We start from the raw sequence: 19,678 nt of genomic DNA, 5'->3' as shown, positions 1-19,678 counted from the left end.
ATTGACTTATTTGAGGAGATTAAGGAAGTAAGTTAAGTTAGTTATTTATAATAAATAAGTGTTGTCATTCCTAAAATATCCTTGCTAATTAAGTATATTGGCTAAAACTATCATTATTAGAAGGATTATCTTGGAAAAAAATGCATAAATATAAGAGAGAAAATGGATTGGGTCTTATAATTAGGACCAAATAAAAAGTCAAATTGGGTCTTATAATAAGGACCGGAGGAGTATTATTTTTTAGGGGCAAAATTGTCATATTTTAGTTTAATTGTGACTAATTGATTTTTGAGGACAATTAATGTTAGCTTATCCTTGAATTTTGTTTACAGGTTTTAAAAGTTTTAAAAATTAAAATTAAAATTAAAAAAATATAATTAAAAATAATTAAAAAAAAAAGGGAGCAAAACGTTGCGTATTGCTCCCCACACACAACGTTTTGCTCCCCACCCACCTAATAACCCCTAATATATCCAATAATTCATCACCTTCGTCCAGAGCAACGCACACGCGAGGAGACAGAGACGCAACAGTGGCGGCGGCGAAAAAGAAAAAAAAGAGGACCAGCGGCAAGGAAGAGAGAACGAAGGACCATAGCTTCACGGCAAAATCACTCCTCCAGATTCCATCTTCATTGTTCTTCATGGCTGAACCGAATTGAAATTTTGGTGGAGCTGTGGTGATGGTTAGGAGCAGCTAAATCCTTCCAATTCTCTAGAGCAATGGTTATGGCTTGAACTTAGAGCTTCAAAGAGGAGTTTCAACTCTTCTAATCTTTACTTCTTTCATTATAATTATGATTTCTAGGTCTTAAAATGAATTTTATAATGTTTGAATGGGCTGTGATGATTTATATTTGTATTGAGATTAGTTGTAGTTGTTAGAATCTTTGATTAGCATTTAACATTATGCTGTAATTAGCTTTAATTTCTTTACATTGTACTGGGTCAGACTATGTTTTGAAATTATTGTGAACATTTAGTGGTAATTCAAGGTGGCTTGGTTATTGGACTAAAAATGTTAATTGCTTTTCTTTGATTTTCTTTTTGGCTAATTGTTCTGAAACAGTTTAATTGTGAGTAATGAATATGCAAGGTGGCTTGGTGTTGATTATTCTAATTAAACCGAGTCTAAGGGATGGCCCTTAGAGTCTTTTGAATTTAGTTAACTCCCAAATTAATTGAAGTAATGATAGCCTAAATCATTATACTAGAGAATTGCTCTTCCATTTATTGTCACTTGTTAATTCACTTTACTTATTTCATTCATATCCATTTTATAAACTAAAAATCCAAAAATTATTTACTCATTTTACATCCTTTTAAATTTTGCCAATTAGTTAGTTAAAAAGAAAATCAATCCCTTTTCAACTCAATTCTTTGTTTTTGATATTTAGTTGTTTAGGATTTCAAATAAAGGCTCCTCAAAGTGAAACGACCCGAGTTTTGCACTATATTGCATTGTTTGGATTTATTTTTTATTGGGAACCCCAAGGCAAACGACAAAGGCTCTCATCAGTTATATCTCTCTCTCTTTTTTTTAATGTTAGATCGCTTTTCATTCAAAAAAAAAAATTAGAGGATTGTTCAAGCGATCATATATTAGTACTATGGGTGAAGCATATCTTCGATAGTCAAATAACGTTTGTGGATGGAACAATTGGAAACTTGGAAGTTTCCCAGTTAAAAAAAAAAAAACAAAGAAAAATTGGAAACTTGGGAACTAGTGGACCTGTTTAGAAATACCATAGATTTTCTTGCCAACTTAAAATTATCAAAGGTTAATGACTACAGTATTTCAATTTAAATACACGCATGTATGGTACGTAGAATGCATCATCATTAATTGTGATGTCCCACCAATCTGTTTCTAAGAAAAAACGTACAAGACAATTAAACAATTAAATATAAGTAAAATCTCACTTGTATCAATGGGATAGTCCTTAATATAAAATATTATTTGATTTTTATTTTGGTCCTAGATATAAGATCTCAATCTACTTTCTCTCATATTTATGTAAATTTTTTTCAATATAGTCTTTATAATAACTATAGTTTTAATTAACACACTTGATTAGTAAGAATATTTTAGAAAAAACAACACCTATTTATTATAAATAACTAATTTACTCCTCCGGTCCTTAATATAGGACCCAATTTTTGAGTTGGTTTTGGTCCTAAATATAAGACCTATTTCTTATATTTATCAATTTTCTCTAAATTACCTCTATGGATTCTCCCTCAACCATAATTAAGTAGAAGAGGAAGAGGGAGTATTAAGAAAGATGATTATGGTGTTTTAAGAAAAATGTGTCACTTTTCTTATAATTAACCAACTTACCTAACTTCCTTAATTTAATCAAATTAGTTAAATGGGTCTTATATTAAGAACCGGAGGAATAACTTGTTTCTTTAATCTCCTCAAATTAGTTAACTGACTCTTATAATTAGGACCGGAGGTAATACATAATAATAGTGACATGTATAAAAGTACTGAATTATTTTAATTTTATGGATGCAGCAGTCATTAAACGTGAAAATATAGATACCTATAATGAGTTTTTGGTTCATTTTTGTCTCTGAACCAATGTGGCGTTACTTTTGGGCTTCTAGATTCGTTTTTCTGGTTTTAACATTTTTCTTCTTCTTCAGGGCCTTTATCCTTTTTGGGCCATTTATGACAATGAAAATAACAGCTTTGCCCTGCGTGTTATTATATACTTTGGGGCTCATATTGTTTTTTTGGATCCATTTGTAATTAATCTGGGCTTATGTTTGGGCCATTTATTTCTTGAAATTCTTTGTTTGGGGTCATTGGGCTAGTTGCGGCTTTAGGCGATATTGTTTTAATTTTCAGTAATTTCTAGTGCTGAATAAATATTCATTGTGTGTGTTTTATTAACTCTTTAAGATAAACACCAATAGTCAAGTCAGATATCCCAAACATATTATTCCAAGTCCTTGTCATATGATTTTTCTCCCCATAAAATTTGTATTTACTTCTTAGTAGATATGATAGCGGATTTTTATGCATTGTTTTATTTAGTTAATGATAAATTTGTTTTCGTTAAAACAGATACGGTAACGAATATATAAAAATTAAATATAGGTGTTAAATTTATTGCCTCTGAATATTTGAACTTGGTCCCCTCGGAAATATAAGATTTTAATTTATTTTGTTTCTCATGTTTATTCATTTTTTAATAAAATTTTGTAATAGTTGTATATGTTAAATATTTTATTAAATAACATTTCTAACTAATATACTTGATTAACAAGGATATTTAAAAAAATAACACTTATTTATTACAAATAACTAATTTAATGAATTTTATTAATCTACTCAAATTAATCAATTAACTCTTATATTAAGAACCAAAAATAATATCACTAGTGTGAAATTTGCTTCCAGGTGTTTATATGGATACATCACAACGGAAAATACAGGAGATTGATAAATGTTAAAAAAACAACGAACAAATAAGATAATACCTCCAGTTTTTAATATAAAAATTAGTTAATTAATTTAAGTAAATTAAGAAAATTTGTTAATTTAGCTAGTCTTTAACGTAAAAACTAGTTAATTAATTTGAGTAGATTAAAAAAATTTATTAATTTAGTTATTTGTCATAAATACACTTGTGAATTATGTGTATTAGTTATAACTACTACTTGATGAAATTTTTGACATGCCTAACTACTATAAGGATTATTTTAAAAAAAATAGATAAACTTAAGAGACAGAATGTATCTGGTTCTTATATTTAGAATGAAATTAAAACTCAAACTGGTTTTTATATTAAAAATCAAAGATAATACTAAATAAAATTATTAAAATACATTGTATTTCCCCGGGAGAAAGTTTTGCCGTCTCCTCTCCATCAGTGCCAATGACGGATCAATAAAACTTCAAAAATCAAGGGAAAATTTCAATTAAAACCGCGGTTGGCACTTAATTTCAAACAGTCTTCAAAATAATTGTTTCTCACCACCATTAGCTATTTATAATCTGTTACTGCACATTATTCAACTATCAATTTCAATCAATTTTTAATAATAATAATAGACAGTATATGTTAACAATATGAATTTGCAGGTTTGTAATAGAAATACTAGTTTTCATAACATTAAATTGTCATTTTCCTGCACAACTCTAATTTACAAATTTATAATCCGAATACATATTTTCACAATTGCAAGTTATCATTTTTCTGCATGTTTTGTTTTCATATTACCCATTTCAATACATTCACCCATTTTCCTTTAAGTTCTCATTTCTTAAGTTCCTTCAATAATATATTACAGTCAGGGTTTATCCATTCTCACCCACTTTTTAAAAATCATTAACATCTCACATTTATTAATTTCAAAGAAGTAGAAGATAACAATATCTCTTTAAAGAAGAAGATAATAATCTCTCTCTAAACTTAAAAGCTATATCAGATTTTTTTTCCCTCACTACTTATTTACCCATTCATTTAAACACTTATTTCTACATTATTCAACTATCACAATCCAACTATACTCAACAAGTCAGCTTAACATTACCTCACCCACCAAGCTCTCTTTTTTCCCCTTTTTCTTCTTCCTTTTTAGCAGATACAGTTCACAGGGCATTTCTGTAAAATGGGTTGTACAATTAATTTCAATTTACCCCTAGGTCCTTAAAATTTTAGAATTTTTTGGGGGCTATCTAAAATTAATTACCAACTGCAATTTCTTAGTTGAAATTTTCCCAAAAATCAAAACCGAATCAACAAAAACATATAATTGAAACCGTAAATCAATAATAGCAATATACAGTTAGCAAAATTAAAAAAAAAAAAAGACGAATCGCGGAAATGGCCACTTTTTTTAGTATAATACTATCCTCAGTTCCTAATGTAAAAGCTCATTTAATTTTTATTTTGATCATAAATATAAAATCTCAATTAACTTGTTTTCTTATATTTATTCATTTCTTTAAAATAATCCTTATAATAATGCTAGTTCTAGATAATATACTTGATTAGTAAGTACTACTTCTGGTCCTAATTATAAGATCTTATTTGTAGATACAAACGAGGTCTTATAATTAGGACAAGAAGTAGTATATTTTAGAAAAAATAACACCTATTTAGTATAGATAACTAACTTAACAAATTTTCTTAATCAGCTCAAATTAGTTAACTAATTTTTATATTAAATAATATGTTGTATTGAGTTATATCACACGCTATGCCAATTATGGACTCATCAGTTAAGACAGTCCTGTTAGTTTTCACTAAAAATGAGCAACCAACGATACCAATAGTGTATGCATCCATACTACTAGTATCGTGTTTTACATGCGTATCGATCGGTCTTCAATCATAAAATTAGCCCACATGCACAAATAAAGCCTGTGATAGCATCATTAGCTGACAAGCTTGCCTTCCGCTTTTACAGCGAAAACATGTAGCAACATGTCTTGATGTTGATTATTACTACCGTTCTAATTATAAACCTTCTTAAGTTTGTCAACTAATAATAAACAATATCTTATAGTTAGGACCGGGGTTGTAGTTAAAAATGATTGTTTTTTTCTTCAGGTACGAGTGCAGGAGATAAATATACAAGTGACCTATGATAATATTGTTAGTTGACCATTAGTCAAAGTTGATAGAATTTATTTTAATTGATAAAAGTACCCGATTAACCAGTCACGCGACATCATCAATAATCTGGGTAATCAACGGAACAATATTCAAAAAAGAAAAAAGACGATTGCCACAAAACCAAAGAAAGCCTGATGCAGCAGTAAAAAAATCATGGTTCTTCTCAGATGCAAAAATAATCGAGCTTCAGTTAATGCATATTTGGATTTTTGTTTTGGCAGCGGACACATGGTAACTTCATCCTTTTTTTTTTTGGCTGAGCATGTATATTCTCCTAGTACATAATTCTATTTGAGACACCGTTATACGCTAAATGTAGGTATCTCTCTTGGTAGGTATTCATGTAATATGTAACTTTACGCTTTCTATTAATATTATACGCATTTTATAGTCTACTTCTATGTTGATAATCTGAATTTTTTTTTGGTACAATGACAATTTGATATTGATCATATTTATGGGCCTGATTAATTTTTGGTTTTACAGATCATTGGGCCCAAATCCACTTTAAAGCCTGGACCAGGCCTGTCAGCGGATTTGGTGAGCTTGTTAGGGCCCATTCGTTACTGGGCCCAATAAAGTGGAGTATAAGCCTGAGGTCTCATCACAATGCTTTGACCCAAGAAAAATCATATTTTTAAATAATTAAATAAAAGCTTCCCAAATAAAATTTTCTAAAATAATTTAGCTTTTGTATCCATTTTTATAATAAAATATAGAGACCTCGACTTTTTTTTTTGGGAAAAAAATCAGTAATGAAACAAAGCGGAGGACATGAATGGAAAATTAAGAAAACGAAGTAGAAGACTCAAATGATTCAAAATAAAAATGCTCCCTGTGGTAATTTCTGAAGGCCAAGATTGTGGCATTTTGATTCACTTCAATTGTCTCAAGGAGACTCATATACATAGACAACAGTCCCAATTTTAGCAATGCTCCTTACTTATTTGAAAACTAAAAGTAAAAATCATCTCATCTCATACTTAATATAAGACTTATTTATATAATTTGATTATGTTAAGAATGTTTGACAAATTAAATAATAATAAGAAATATGACATTTTTTTTAAACACCATAATCATCTTTCTTGATACTATTTCCGGTCCTAATTATAAAACTTTGTTTGGAGACTACAAACACAGTCTTATAATTAGGATGAGAAACAGTAATTAATATCCTTTTTTCCTCTTCTATTTAATTATAGTTGAAGAAATATCAATAGGAATAATTTTTAAAAATTGATAAATATGATAAATATATCTATATTTAGCACCAAAATCAACTTAATAATTAAGTTCTATATTAAAAACTCGAAAGAGTATCAAATTTGGATCGTGTTATTGTGTTCCGGTCGTCCTTTTCACACTTGCAGCACACTTGATTAGGGGTGTTCATGAAACCCAATTGCCTGGTGTGCCCGCCCAAGCCCACCAGAAAAAATATCCTGCCCAGCCCAAAAAAATCCAGCCCTAAGAAAAAATGAACATTTTTGAGGTGGGCTAATCACGGGTAGGACCGGGCCGTGGGCATAGCATGCAGCCCTGCCCATCTGGCCCTGCCTGAATTATATATAATTATTTATATTATAATATTATTTTTTCCAAAATTATACTATATTTGTAGTGTAATATTAATATATTTTATTTCATTATATTCCAATACTCAAAACAAACATTACTCCCTTATATTATTAGACTCTACATTTTTAAAATTCTATTTTTTTTAAATATACCACATATTTTAACTTTTTTGAATTACCTTACTGTGTATTATAATTGTCTTTTAACTTTTTCAGGTTAATATCACTTTATATGTCATGAAATGATACTAATTATACTAATCTGAATGTGACGTATAGATCTCTGTAAATCATATTAAACCATAAGTTAATAATATAATTGAACATGTTAATATAGCTTGTATTCTTTTTATATGCTTTGTCATTTTCTTAATTTTGTGGAGAGTGATGCAAATTATTTGATATTTAACGTTTTAATTACAATTTTTATCGTTTTGTTTTTAATAATTATGAATGTTGTTTAATTCTTGAAACATAGATGTTTGTTGAAACATATGGTAATATTTTAAATTTCATAACTCAAGTTATAAATTTAGATAAGATACGCCCGTCCTATCCAGCCTGCATTAGCCCAGTCCAAAAAAGGTAGGGCTTTTACTGGGTAGTGGGCTGCATTTTGCAGCCCGTTCATCCTTCGCGCTGGGCATCGGGTAGGGGTCCTATCTTGTCCAACCTTGTCCATGTAGACCTCTATACCTGATGATGAATTGCTGGGTTGAAGAGAAAATCATTTTGTGGATAATGATAGTTTTTCTCAATTTTTAATTTGATGTCTGTATAATTTCTTTTAATTAAACATGGTAATTTTGCTTTGTATTTTTTAATGCAAAACGAGGGGAGAGACCCTCTTAAAACATCCTACCCAGTGTCCCTGTGGGCACCCTTGTCATCTCGCAGAAGCAGATCGAGCTCACCATCCGGATTCCAAACAGACAGTGCGATCGTGGTAATTTGTTGAGCGCCCCCTTAACTTTTGCATAGGGCTAATAATACTAACGACAAAATTACAAGGAATCAGATTTGAAAAAAAGGATTTAATTATCCTAAGGTTTCAATAACAAGTAAACATCAAAAATAAATTGTTATTTCTTATATTGAAAGTTATTATTATGTGCCGTTTAATTGTTAACAGACTTTAAAGTAATTATTAGATCCTTTCCTCCTTAAAACTCGTTTGCAATTCCCTCAAATTACAAAGGCTCATGTTGCTAACAAATAAAATTAGTGCTTTATTGAAAAAAAAATACAGACACACAAGTACTAAATTAAAACTTGAGATAAATGGTAGATAATTGGAAAACGGTTTACCTTTTACAATGCAAAGTAAGTTAAGCTAATATTTTTTTTTAATTATTTAAAATTAAACTGTAGTTTTATTGGAATTTTCCCTTTTTCAAAATTATTTAAAATTAAATTAAAAGAGGAGTAAGGGAGGGAAACACGCAGGAAGCGCACGCTGCAGGAGGTAGAGAAGGCGGGACCGCGGGAGACTGAGAGTGGTGAGTGCGGACAACGGACGGACTCATTGAAATCCCTTTAAAAGGGAAGAGAGGGAGGGAAACAATCCAGAAACGCTGTAGTGGAGGAGAAGAGAGAAAGCGAGAGACAGAGATTCTGAGGACGCCGGCGATCTAAACATGAATTGGCTGCAGTTCTTGTTCTTTCCTATCGTGTTCTTCCTTCGTTCCTGCATCTGGCTGATTGCTCTGCCCTTCAAACTGTTCCACGCAACTGTAAGAGCTTTCAGGAATTTTTTTGCCGCTCGATTTCTTTTCTTGCGCACTTTTCTCATTTGCGATTGTACGATTCTTCCAGGTGCGGGAGTTGCCTTTCGTTCGCTGCAGAAAGTGTCACAAGCTCTGCCTCAAGGTATTTCTCGTTTTGTAGTTACCTCGTAAACTTTTGCTAAATCAGCCTCCGTAGTTCAAGTTAGGGCACTGAAACTTTGCTACCTTGCTGCGGTATCTGATTGTAAACTGGTGAGCACTCTGAGACATTTTCTTTTTTCTTGTAGCTGTTTAATGCGTGCTTAACTCTCTGAAAATCTGATCTGATTTCTTCACCTCCACAAAGACCTGTTGTGGAATTATGATTCGGTGAACTCATACGTGAGCTTGAGTGCACTGAACTCCGATTCACTGTTGTGTTAGCTTAAAAAATCCATCTGATTCATATGCCACACGTAAGTTGACTCACACGCTGCACTTTCGTCCACTTAGCAGTTTAATGCGTGCTCAGCTCTCTGGAAATCTGATCTGAGTTATTGACCCGAATTTTCTGTGAAATTGTGGTTCTGAAGTGATTCTCCGCCGAATTTGTTAAAGCCAGATCATTGTTGAGTTCGGATTACTGCTTTGCATTAACACTAGTTCCAGGTCTAGCCAAGTTCAAGCTTGATTCCGCATCGGACTGTGAAAATTCACTCCTGTCCGTCCTATATCCTTAGGATCAAGTTGGAGTTCCTAGTGTTGGTCAAGTTAGGCATAGGCTGAATTCTGTTTCTGAATTGCGAGAATTCTGATGTTAGGTGTTTTCACCGTACTCATGCATTCTTAACTGTTACTGTCGCTGTGATTTTGGAAGCTCTTTGGATGGATTTCATATACTGTGGTTCCTTGGCTGGATTCTGAGTTGCATATTTACGTGCTAATAAATGTACAGCATAACGCAATAAAAGTGCATGTGGTAAGGAACGCAGGCGAGGCGGTTGGCTATGATGGCCCGAAACTATCTGTGAGCGTGCATTATTGCAGTGATGCTTGCAAGAGGGGGGCCGCTGCAAACAAAAAGACGAAAAAGGAGGGTGGAGCCTTTGTTCGGCGAGCCCCTGGTATGTTGCCGGAATGGAAAAATGATCTGTGTCACTTACACGTCTTATTATTTATGTGCGATGTTTATTCTGTTTGGTTACAATTTACAGTGATGCCGGATTTCCATGGCAACTGAAGCCCGGTACATGATATTCGGGGACCGTACAGTTGGAAATGCAGACCTTCGAAACTGACATCAACCCCGTGGATAAAGTGGTTGGAACTGTTGTTGAGCCCTTTTTTCAATGTTGGATCTCTTTTCATTCAAAAAACAAATTTAGAGGATCGTTTAAGTGATCATATATCAGTACTGCGGACCAAGCATGCCTTCAGAATTCATAATAACGTTGTGGATGAAACAATTGGAAATTCGGAAGTAATGGACCTGTTTAGAAATATCATCGATTTCTTTTTTTGCCGAATTAAAAATATCATAGGTTACTGACTAGTTTAATTCAAAATACATACATGTATGGTATCCGCGTAGAATGCATCGTCATTGATTGTGATGCTCCCGTGAATGTGTTTTGAAGTGGGAAAAAAAGAAAGATAAAACATTTAAATAATTGAATGCAAGTAAAATCTCAGTTGGATCGATGGGATATATATAGCGACAATGATATCAATAAAGGTGCTGAATTATTTTAACTTTTATGTGTACCGCAGTAAGTAGAGATGAAAATATGGATATTTATGACACTTTTTTGGTTTATTTTTGTTTCCAAACCAGTTTGGTGTTATTTTTGGGCTTCTGGATTTTCTTTGCTGGTCTGAATATTATTTTCAGTTTCAGGGCCTTTATCCCTTTGGCCCATTTAGGACAACAACAACAAAAAAGTCTTTGCCGCAAGCGAACTGGAGGAACTTAAAAAAAAAAATCTTTAAAATGTTAATTAATTAATAATCAATTACAAGATGAATTTCTCTATCGTGGCTGAAATGTAAATTCCAAGTTAAACTTGCATGAAATTTAGGATTGATGCTAAATTAATAATTTTATTAAAAAAAAAAGTTAGATGTTATAGAAATAGTTCTAGCCTATGGGTTTAAACCCCAAGTCGCCTTGCCGACATACTTAAATCTTAAGTTTGGCGTGTGAAGACGAAAGTGAAGTGAGAGAGAAAACACATCATGCAAAAAAAAAAAAAGAAATTTGGTTAATTGGAAAAAAAAAAAATCAAAGCCGAATCAAGAAAATCAAGACCAAATCAACAAAAATCAAAGCCAGCAGATCATAGAAACCATAAATCAATAAAAGCAATATAGAAAGAGATGTTATAGAAACTAAAGTGAGATAATTTTTCAAGTTAGTTTTTAATTTGTAGTCTATCCCAGAATATCCCTATATCTTTTTCTTTTTTTTTTGAGCAAACAGAATATCCCTATATCTATATGGTGCCTGACAACAAATCAGTGCATTTATGGAAAACTTGATATGATATACCCTGTAGAACTTTTTCTGGGCCAAAGTACCCAAGAGAAATAGGTATTTGACAAATCCGCCCGCATCTCTAATTTTAATCAATATTAATTGATAATATGGAGATATCTAAAAAGAAATCAAATGATTTGCATTATATTCGGGATGAGGTATGAAATTGTTATTATTATAGGTTATAAAAGAGGCTGTCAAACGCTAACCCTAAACTGATCAAAACTTGAACCCTATAGAGCTCATATCTCTCCCCACATTGTGCATCTGTGGCCCAGATTGTCTAAGCCGCCATGGTTGGTTATTAGCTACCATTACTGACTCGAATATTTCTTCATCGATATGCTTACTATTTAATTACTCTCTTCTTTTTCTTGTTCGATTAAACTCGTTTATACGAACCCTCCTTTCGGATCACTTTCTTCTGCAGACTTTTAAGAGAAGGAATTGTGGGCGTAGCAAGCACGGTCGTGGACACGTTGATTTTATTCACTGTTCCAACTGTGGCAAATGTTGTCCTAAGGTATTTTCATTCCTCTTTTTTGATTATTTAACATAAGAACTAAATAACCAACAAAAAAAACTAGTTTAGCTGCTTATTTGTAACAATTGGTCTTAAACTATTCTTTTTAATCATCTGTATTAAAACTCTCATATGTAGGAATCCCTTGCAATAAATAAATAGGGATATTTTGTAGAAAAAAACTTAAATTTGTGAAACACAGTCAATTTAAGTTTTCTCTAATTAGTTCTTATATTAATTAGCAGAGGTAGCACTAAAATTGGGATTGTGACTGTAGGACAAGGCCATCAAAAGGTGCATTGTGAGAAATATTGTTGAGCAAGCTGCGATCAGAGATATTCAGGATGCCTGTGCTTACGAGGGTACGTGCTACGCATTCTTAGGATTCTTTCATTTTTTCGGAACTATTTTTAATTACTTATTAATTAATAAATTAATAATTGGATGCAGAGTACAAGCTTCCAAAGATGTATATCCAGATGCAATATTGTGTGTCCTGTGCAATTCATTCTCATGTGGTGAGAGTTCGTTCTCATGAAGAAAGGAGGAATCGCCAACCACCACAACCACAACAGTTTACTAGAATCACGGTATGTTAATTTATTTCTGGTTTATAGTAATGTTTAATACGACAGTAAAATAGAATCTATGAATCAACTGTTATCATCCCTTGCATTTGGATTCCTTAAGCACTGATATGTTTAAGAGATTATTTGTTTTTTGAACAAATATTTTTAAAAATGCTTTAATAAATGTTATGTTGTTGTTCAACCATTTAAAAATAATTAGAATATGGGAAAAACAAATTTTTGATTATTGCAGGAAATGATTTCAAATAGCTTATGATTAATTTAACGAACATTTTCAAATAAACGGTGATTTTTTTTAAAAAAAAATCACACTTTTGGACAATCTTAAAATCACTGCTAACAAGCGTCCCGAGTGTATTTTTCAGCATTTAGTTCCTTCAAAGTCATTTCTTTCTTTCTTTTTTTTTTGGCGAAAAATTTCTTTTCTTGTTTCCCATGCTTACTATGTGTGATCAAATTTATATGGTTGTTTATAGGATGGTCTACCTCGTGCTGCTCAACCGGGACAGCCACCTCGTCCTCCCAGTGGTGCCTTCAAGAAATCCTAAAATTCCAATTGCGTCTGTCATCATCGACGTTCGTTTAGCTGATTAAAGGATTATTCTATTAAAAGATTCCAGTCCTATGTTGCATTTCGTTGGCCAATATCTGCTACTTAGTTAAAAATACTTGCCCCCGTTTTAACATGACCTTTTCAATCAGTATAACTTGTTTTATTTATGCTTTTCCATTTGCAATGAGCCATTAGTCGTTTTCAGACTCAAATACTTCTCTGTGCTTCATTCCTTTTCTCCATACTAATGTTGGGCTTTTATATTTTGGATCTACAAGGGCTTACTGGCCCTTCCAACCCACTAAGATTGTTTAAGGGAAGAAACCTGGGGCAATTTTTGCGGATAATATCAGTTCCATTCACTCCTAGAACCTCGTTTGACATCACAGATAAACAATCGAATTACGAGAGCAAAGCCCTGTTTCCCTTCCTCAGGTGCCTTCTCAATTTAGTGTTTAACGATCAAACAAAGATATTTTGTTTCAATATGAACTCCTATAATTATAATTCCTTCACTCTCATTCATCTCATCTAAAAATCCATAAATTAACATGGATCCTGATAGAATGCTGACTCACACCTGTTCACTCAAATCAAATATCAGATAAGAAGCCCTCATTTCAAAAAATTTGAAATTTATGCGAAACTTCTTGTTCTTAAGCATAATAGGTGAGTCCAATTATACCACGTTGGTAAAAGTGAAAAAAACGTACAATACAGCAAGTTAAGCTTTTACTGAAATTTGTATATGGAAATGAGAGTTAACTAGTTAAAGAAATTGTAAACAACTTGGAATTCTTCATCACTAGCAAGAGAAAGCATCAGCATTGAGCTCAGAGAGCGCATAAATAAGAGTTTTAGAGATATCCTTGCCACTCAATTGGCCAAGTCAACCAAATGAACCAGGTCAATGAAGTAGAGCCAACTCAGCACTGTCCAAGTACACCCATGAGAAGAAAGAATCCGACAACTACCAGTAATCTCCACAAGAGCACATGCCATTTTTGAAATGATGAAACCTGCTAGAGTCTCGCACTATAATTTCTCGATTCTTTATCTTGGATATGAACTTGAAGGCAACATGACAATCACTGCAAACCCTCAGGTTCTTCATCACCCTTATGGGCACGCCCTCTTGGGTGTTCATTAAACCAAAAGCAATGGCCAATTTTTCACTATGGTGTGCCAAGTTATATTCTTTCTCCTCATTATCCATGTCATGCAAAACGGAAGCAGTATCAGGGACATAGCCATGGAACTTCATTTCTGAAGTTAGTTCGTCTAGATACAAATCAATCTCCACTGACATTGGGTGGGAATTTCCACCCTGAGTGAACTGGTGAACTTGATTCTTCAGTTCTACCCAACTAATACCAGGTTCTTTCTTCACCTTCCTGTCTCTCATGGCTTTCCACACTTCGGAAACATGCTGCCAACTCTTAGCCGCGGCATGAATGTTTGAGAGAAGAACATAAGAAGCTGAGTCGTGGGGATCTATCCTAATAACTTCTTCAGCAATTTTTCTTGCCATTTCAGTATTCTTGTGGATTTTGCATGCAGATAGCAATGTTTTCCATATAATTGCATCAGCCCTCACAGGCATTTCTCGTATCATAGCCACAGCATCCTCCAAACAACCAGATCTACCGAGTAGGTCAACCATGCAGGTATAATGTTCTAACCAAGGCTTGAGTCCATACACATCGACCATCAAATTGAAGAACTCGAGCCCCTTGTCCTTCAGTCCACTATGACTGCAAGCATATAGCAAACTCAAGAAGGTAACCTCATTTGCCTGCAATTTTTCTTGCTCCATTTGATGAAAGAGTTTGATAGCCTCTTGCCCCTTCCCATGAAAACCATGAGCAGCAATCATTGAGCTCCATAATACAACATCTGGTTCCTCGCATTCTGAGAAAGCTTTGACGGAGTCTTCCAGACATCCACATTTGGAGTACATACTAACTAGTGAACTAACTACGGCAACTACAGAGCTAGCTCCTGCTTTGACTGCTTCAGTATGAATTTGCTTCCCCTGACCAAGGGTGGCTAACTCTGAACAGGCACTAATCACACTCACAAAAGTAATCTTATCAGGCCTAAAACCCGCCATCTTCATCAAACAGTAGTGATTCAGAACTTCCTCAGCATACCCATTTTGTGCTTTTCCAGCAATAAGTGTATTCCAAGCAACAACATTATGAATTGGCATTGATTTGATAATATTTTCTCCGTCTTGCATGCTTCCCACTTTCATATACATATGAGCTAAAGAGCTTCCCACAACCAAATTAAGCTCAAACCCACATTTCATCACATAAGCATGAACTTGCATTCCTGCTAACAAAGCTCTCAAATGTGCACATCCCCTAAGTATGCTACCTAAGGAGTACTCATCAGGCATGAATCCCGAGTTGTTCATTTCTGAGAACAATGACATAGCCTCCTCATTCATTTCAAACTGGGTCAATCCTGTGACCATTGCATTCCATGTTGCAACATTTCTCTCTGACATTTCATTAAACAACGTATTAGCACTCTCAAAATCACGATTTTGAAGATGTGCTTTAATCATAATGTTACATGACATTGTATTCCTCTTGGGCATACGATGAAACAAAGTCACAACTGTCTGTAGGTCTCCAAACTTTGAGTAGAGGTTCAAGAGATGATTGGAAATGAACTTGTCCGAGGAAGTCCCGGATGTGATTATCAAAGAATGGAGTTGTTTCCCTAAGGGCATGGACTTTCTCAATATACATGCTTGGAGTAGATGAGAGAACAGATTGGGTTCTTTCCATATCTTAGGTACAAAGAAATTAAATGCTTCTTTAATGTATCCTTTGTTACAAAGGCTGACAAATTGCTCTTTGCGATCCACAAGGTGCCCTTTTTGCAAGTGAGATTTCAGAGAAATGGTGGAGAAATGTGAAACTAGATTTTCAAAAATGGCGGCCACATAAGAGATGTCGAAATACCGAAGACAAGAAGCGCCCATGCATTTGCTATAGGCTTGTTTAAATTGCCCTTTCATACATAAAATGAGGCTCTTTCAAGTTATAAACAGGAAGAAAAGAAAATATCACTCAAAATGCTGCAGAAGCAAAATTATTTACCCAAACACTATAGTTCTTCCAATTTTTTTTAATCTATACCTTTCGCCCTCCAAGCGAGTGGTCTCCCTCCACCGTCGCCCCCTCGCCTCCACCCTGACGGACAGACGTTCGAGGGTGGAAGAGGGTTGAGGACGGAGACTTTGCCTTGTGACGGAACCCACCGCGAATCTCAGCGTCGCCGCCACTTTCATCCTCTCCTCTGTCTGGCAACAACCATTTCTGTATATTATTCTCGCTCACCAAAGCCCTTCGCTTTTGCCGGTCAGAACTAGTGTATCAGACTCTCAGTGTTGGTTCTCTCTTGGGGCAAGAATATGGATTTATAATTTATTAATTATGACTAATATTTGATATAAAAAATAAAATAAAAATATTTTTCAAACAAAATAAAAGTTATTTGTTATTAACTTGGTAAATAATTATTATCTCAATTTTTTTCTTACGTCTATCTATAATATAAAGTAGGAAAAATGACATCAAAGGAAGAAAGTGGTGCTTGATTTGGTATTTTGTAAATATAATCAAATAACTAAAATGTACTCGTGTTAATTTTTTTTTTTTAAAAAGCTATCAAACTCATGATTCTCAATACATTAATTGTTATTGGCTGTTTCATACTTGTCATTATCGGTTCACAATTTATTAATAAATAGATTGTTATTATCAGTACATTTCTTGTAATTTGCTATTTAATACTTATCATTGTCAATTCACAACTTGTTAATAAACTTTTTGATACAATAATATTTTTGTTATTTAACTACATTTGCAAAATACCATATCAGGCATAATTTCCTTCCCTCCAATTTTGAAATTTTAGTTGCCCGAATTGAAATATTCCAATTTTCAACTTCTTTTTATGTCATTTTCCCTATAAACTATGATTGATACTGATTTTGTTCAAATCTGAGATTATTATTATTATTATTATTTTTGCCAAGACATTGATCAGATTAAGGGGGAAAGATTCATCTTGTCTAATTCTATGCCTTTTCCTATTTGTTTAGTTCGATGGGGCCAAGCTGGATTCCCAGCTTCCGATGGCAAGCAGAGGCTTGAGGTTGTTTCCTTTACTCGTTGGTCTGCTTGCTTGGGTTGATTCTGTATTGGCCTTCATCTTGGTTGCATGATGTTAACGGTTATATAATAGTGTTCTATCGCCAATAAAAATTGATTCATTTGATAAAAAGCTAATTCATAACTCATAATATCGCATGTTCAAATCCCACTATTGATTGATGTAAAGAGTTTATTAGCAAACAATTTGTATGCAAACCTTGACCTTAGGAAACCTCTGAACACGTTGAGGATTAGATTTTAAATTTTTCTTGAGCTTAGAAATCAATGGAATTTGCCATCCCAATTGTTAAGAATACAGTTTACAATTTTACATCCAATAAACGCATGTACCGAATTAATGAACTACTCCACTAACCATATAGATAAATGCCTCGCCTCACTTCACCTTCTTCAAAATTGTCTTTTGCCCCCCAACTCTTCAAAATTGTCAATTCCTTGCATTTGTTTTTTCCCCCTGAGATGGATCAAATTTAACACACAAATATCCAAACACACACAAGTTAGGTTATTATTTATGACCTCCTTCACAATGCCTTGCACTTGCTATTATGCAAGGATGTCACTAAAATACTCACTGCAGTAACATTGATGTACATGAAAACTGAACAATTTAATACTACCTCCGGTCCTAATTATAAGACCCAGTTGACTTATTTGAGGAGATTAAGGAAGTAAATTAAGTTAGTTATTTGTAATAAATAAATGTTGTCATTCCTAAAATATCCTTGCTAATTAAGTAATTGGCTAGAACTATCATTATTAGAAGGATTATCTTGGAAAAAAATGCATAAATATGAGAGACAAAATGGATTGGGGTCTTATAATTAGGACCAAATAAAAAGTCAAATGGGGTCTTATAATAAGGACCGGAGGTAGTAATATATAGTATAAAATCTGTTTAAAAAAAAAACTATTCATAAGTTACGAACAATATGGTTCACTTCTCAAACTCCTTGCAATGAACATGCTCCACTGTCACTGTCAATGACAATGTCATTCGCAAGTCCTCTGGTCATAGACTCACACAGTTCACACCTTCACTCCAACTAGGCTCTATAGTAATAATAAATATCAGACAACACTCTATAGAATGAATTGCTCATGTGCTCTTCAGTTTTCCTTGTAGTTTTACCAAGTATGGTCACCATTAGGTTTGTAGCAAGGCCAGGGCAGATCAAATGCAGTAGGTTGGAAGGCTAGAAGGTCGGTAAACGAAAGTTCTAACTGTGTGGGAATAACCTGATGGGTGATTGTAGCTGAACTTCACCCCCGAGCTGCCCTTGCATTATTTGTCATGATTTTATAACCTCATTTTTTCTTGTTCACCCATCATTTGACGACCCAATTGACACTAAATATTTTTTACTTTCTCAAAGCATAAGTTTGTAAGTTCAAATTTTTAATAGAGAATTTAATAGATGCACGAGTTATAGCTAAGAAAAATATTAACAACTATATGGAACATAAAATTTGTATAATTTTTTAATATTCTGCACTCATATCAAAAATAGTAAACTCATTTTGAATAAATGTTTACTATTTTTACCTAAAATAATCTCCTCCCGTGAAATTTTTCATTAGCAATTTTTTGCCAACAATCTTTCTTATGCATTTACAACCACCAAGACTGCATATTTGACTTGAAACAATGCTCTTTCCTTAATCCTCGATATTAAAAAAGCAGATTGCATATTTAAATTTCATGCAATATACCAAATTTATTTATCGATAAAATGACAAAAAAGAGGCTAAAAATTAGTAAGTGTTAAATAAAAATATCAACACATTTTTTTTATTATTTACAAATTCAATTATTAATACCAAATAAAATATTATTACTAAACCTGATTTAAAATTTAATACTTTTAAACTTATGTGTTTTTTTTTGTCACTTTTTCTTGTTTATATTTGGAGGAAAAGTGAAATAAAATCCAAGAGCAAATGTCATTGGTCCTCACCTTTTGGGCCCACCTCAACCTGGCCCTACATCATCACCTGCTCACGATCATCACGGACAAAACGTGGCGCTTTGCGTTTTGTCTTGTCTTTTGCTTGAAAACTATGGGTGTTCAAACTCGGCCTGTCCTGGTCGAAATTGAAATTAATCATTTGATAATATTTGTAAAATATTAGATTAAGTATTTTTTTTTGAGATTTTAACATTTTAGTGTCGAAATTGAAATATTGTAATTTCTAATATTTTAATGTCATTTTCCCATATTTAAATGCTTGATGTTATGGTTCGAAATGATTGGACACAACTAACGCAGCGACGTATTTGGTTTCTTTTTTTTTTCTAAATTTTTTTTTGGACTGAGTTTTTTCTCTAAAGTTTTCCTTTTACATCTTTGCAATTATT

The 19,678-nt window shown here is 33.2% G+C and overlaps 1 protein-coding gene across 1 annotated transcript; it reads right to left on the bottom strand.

Moving 5' to 3' along the window:
• Positions 1-14,093: 14,093 nt before the first annotated feature.
• On the bottom strand, positions 14,094-16,121 carry LOC114749237 (pentatricopeptide repeat-containing protein At2g41080-like). The gene has a single exon (XM_028937728.1). The coding sequence runs from the start codon at positions 16,119-16,121 to the stop codon at positions 14,094-14,096; it is 2,028 nt and encodes a 675-aa protein (XP_028793561.1).
• Between the last annotated feature and the right edge of the window lie 3,557 nt (positions 16,122-19,678).

The sequence above is a fragment of the Neltuma alba genome, unplaced genomic scaffold, assembly GCF_004799145.2.
Source record: "Neltuma alba isolate B1F8T4 unplaced genomic scaffold, ASM479914v2 tig00005994_pilon, whole genome shotgun sequence".
NCBI lineage: Eukaryota > Viridiplantae > Streptophyta > Magnoliopsida > Fabales > Fabaceae > Neltuma > Neltuma alba.
Note: the sequence above shows the minus strand (reverse complement) of the source record. Positions and strands in the feature narration are given on the sequence as shown.

What these genes read in the sequence shown, in the direction of transcription:
- LOC114749237 (XM_028937728.1), bottom strand. Translation starts at nt 16,121, where the DNA reads ATGGGCGCTTCTTGTCTTCGGTATTTCGACATCTCTTATGTGGCCGCC.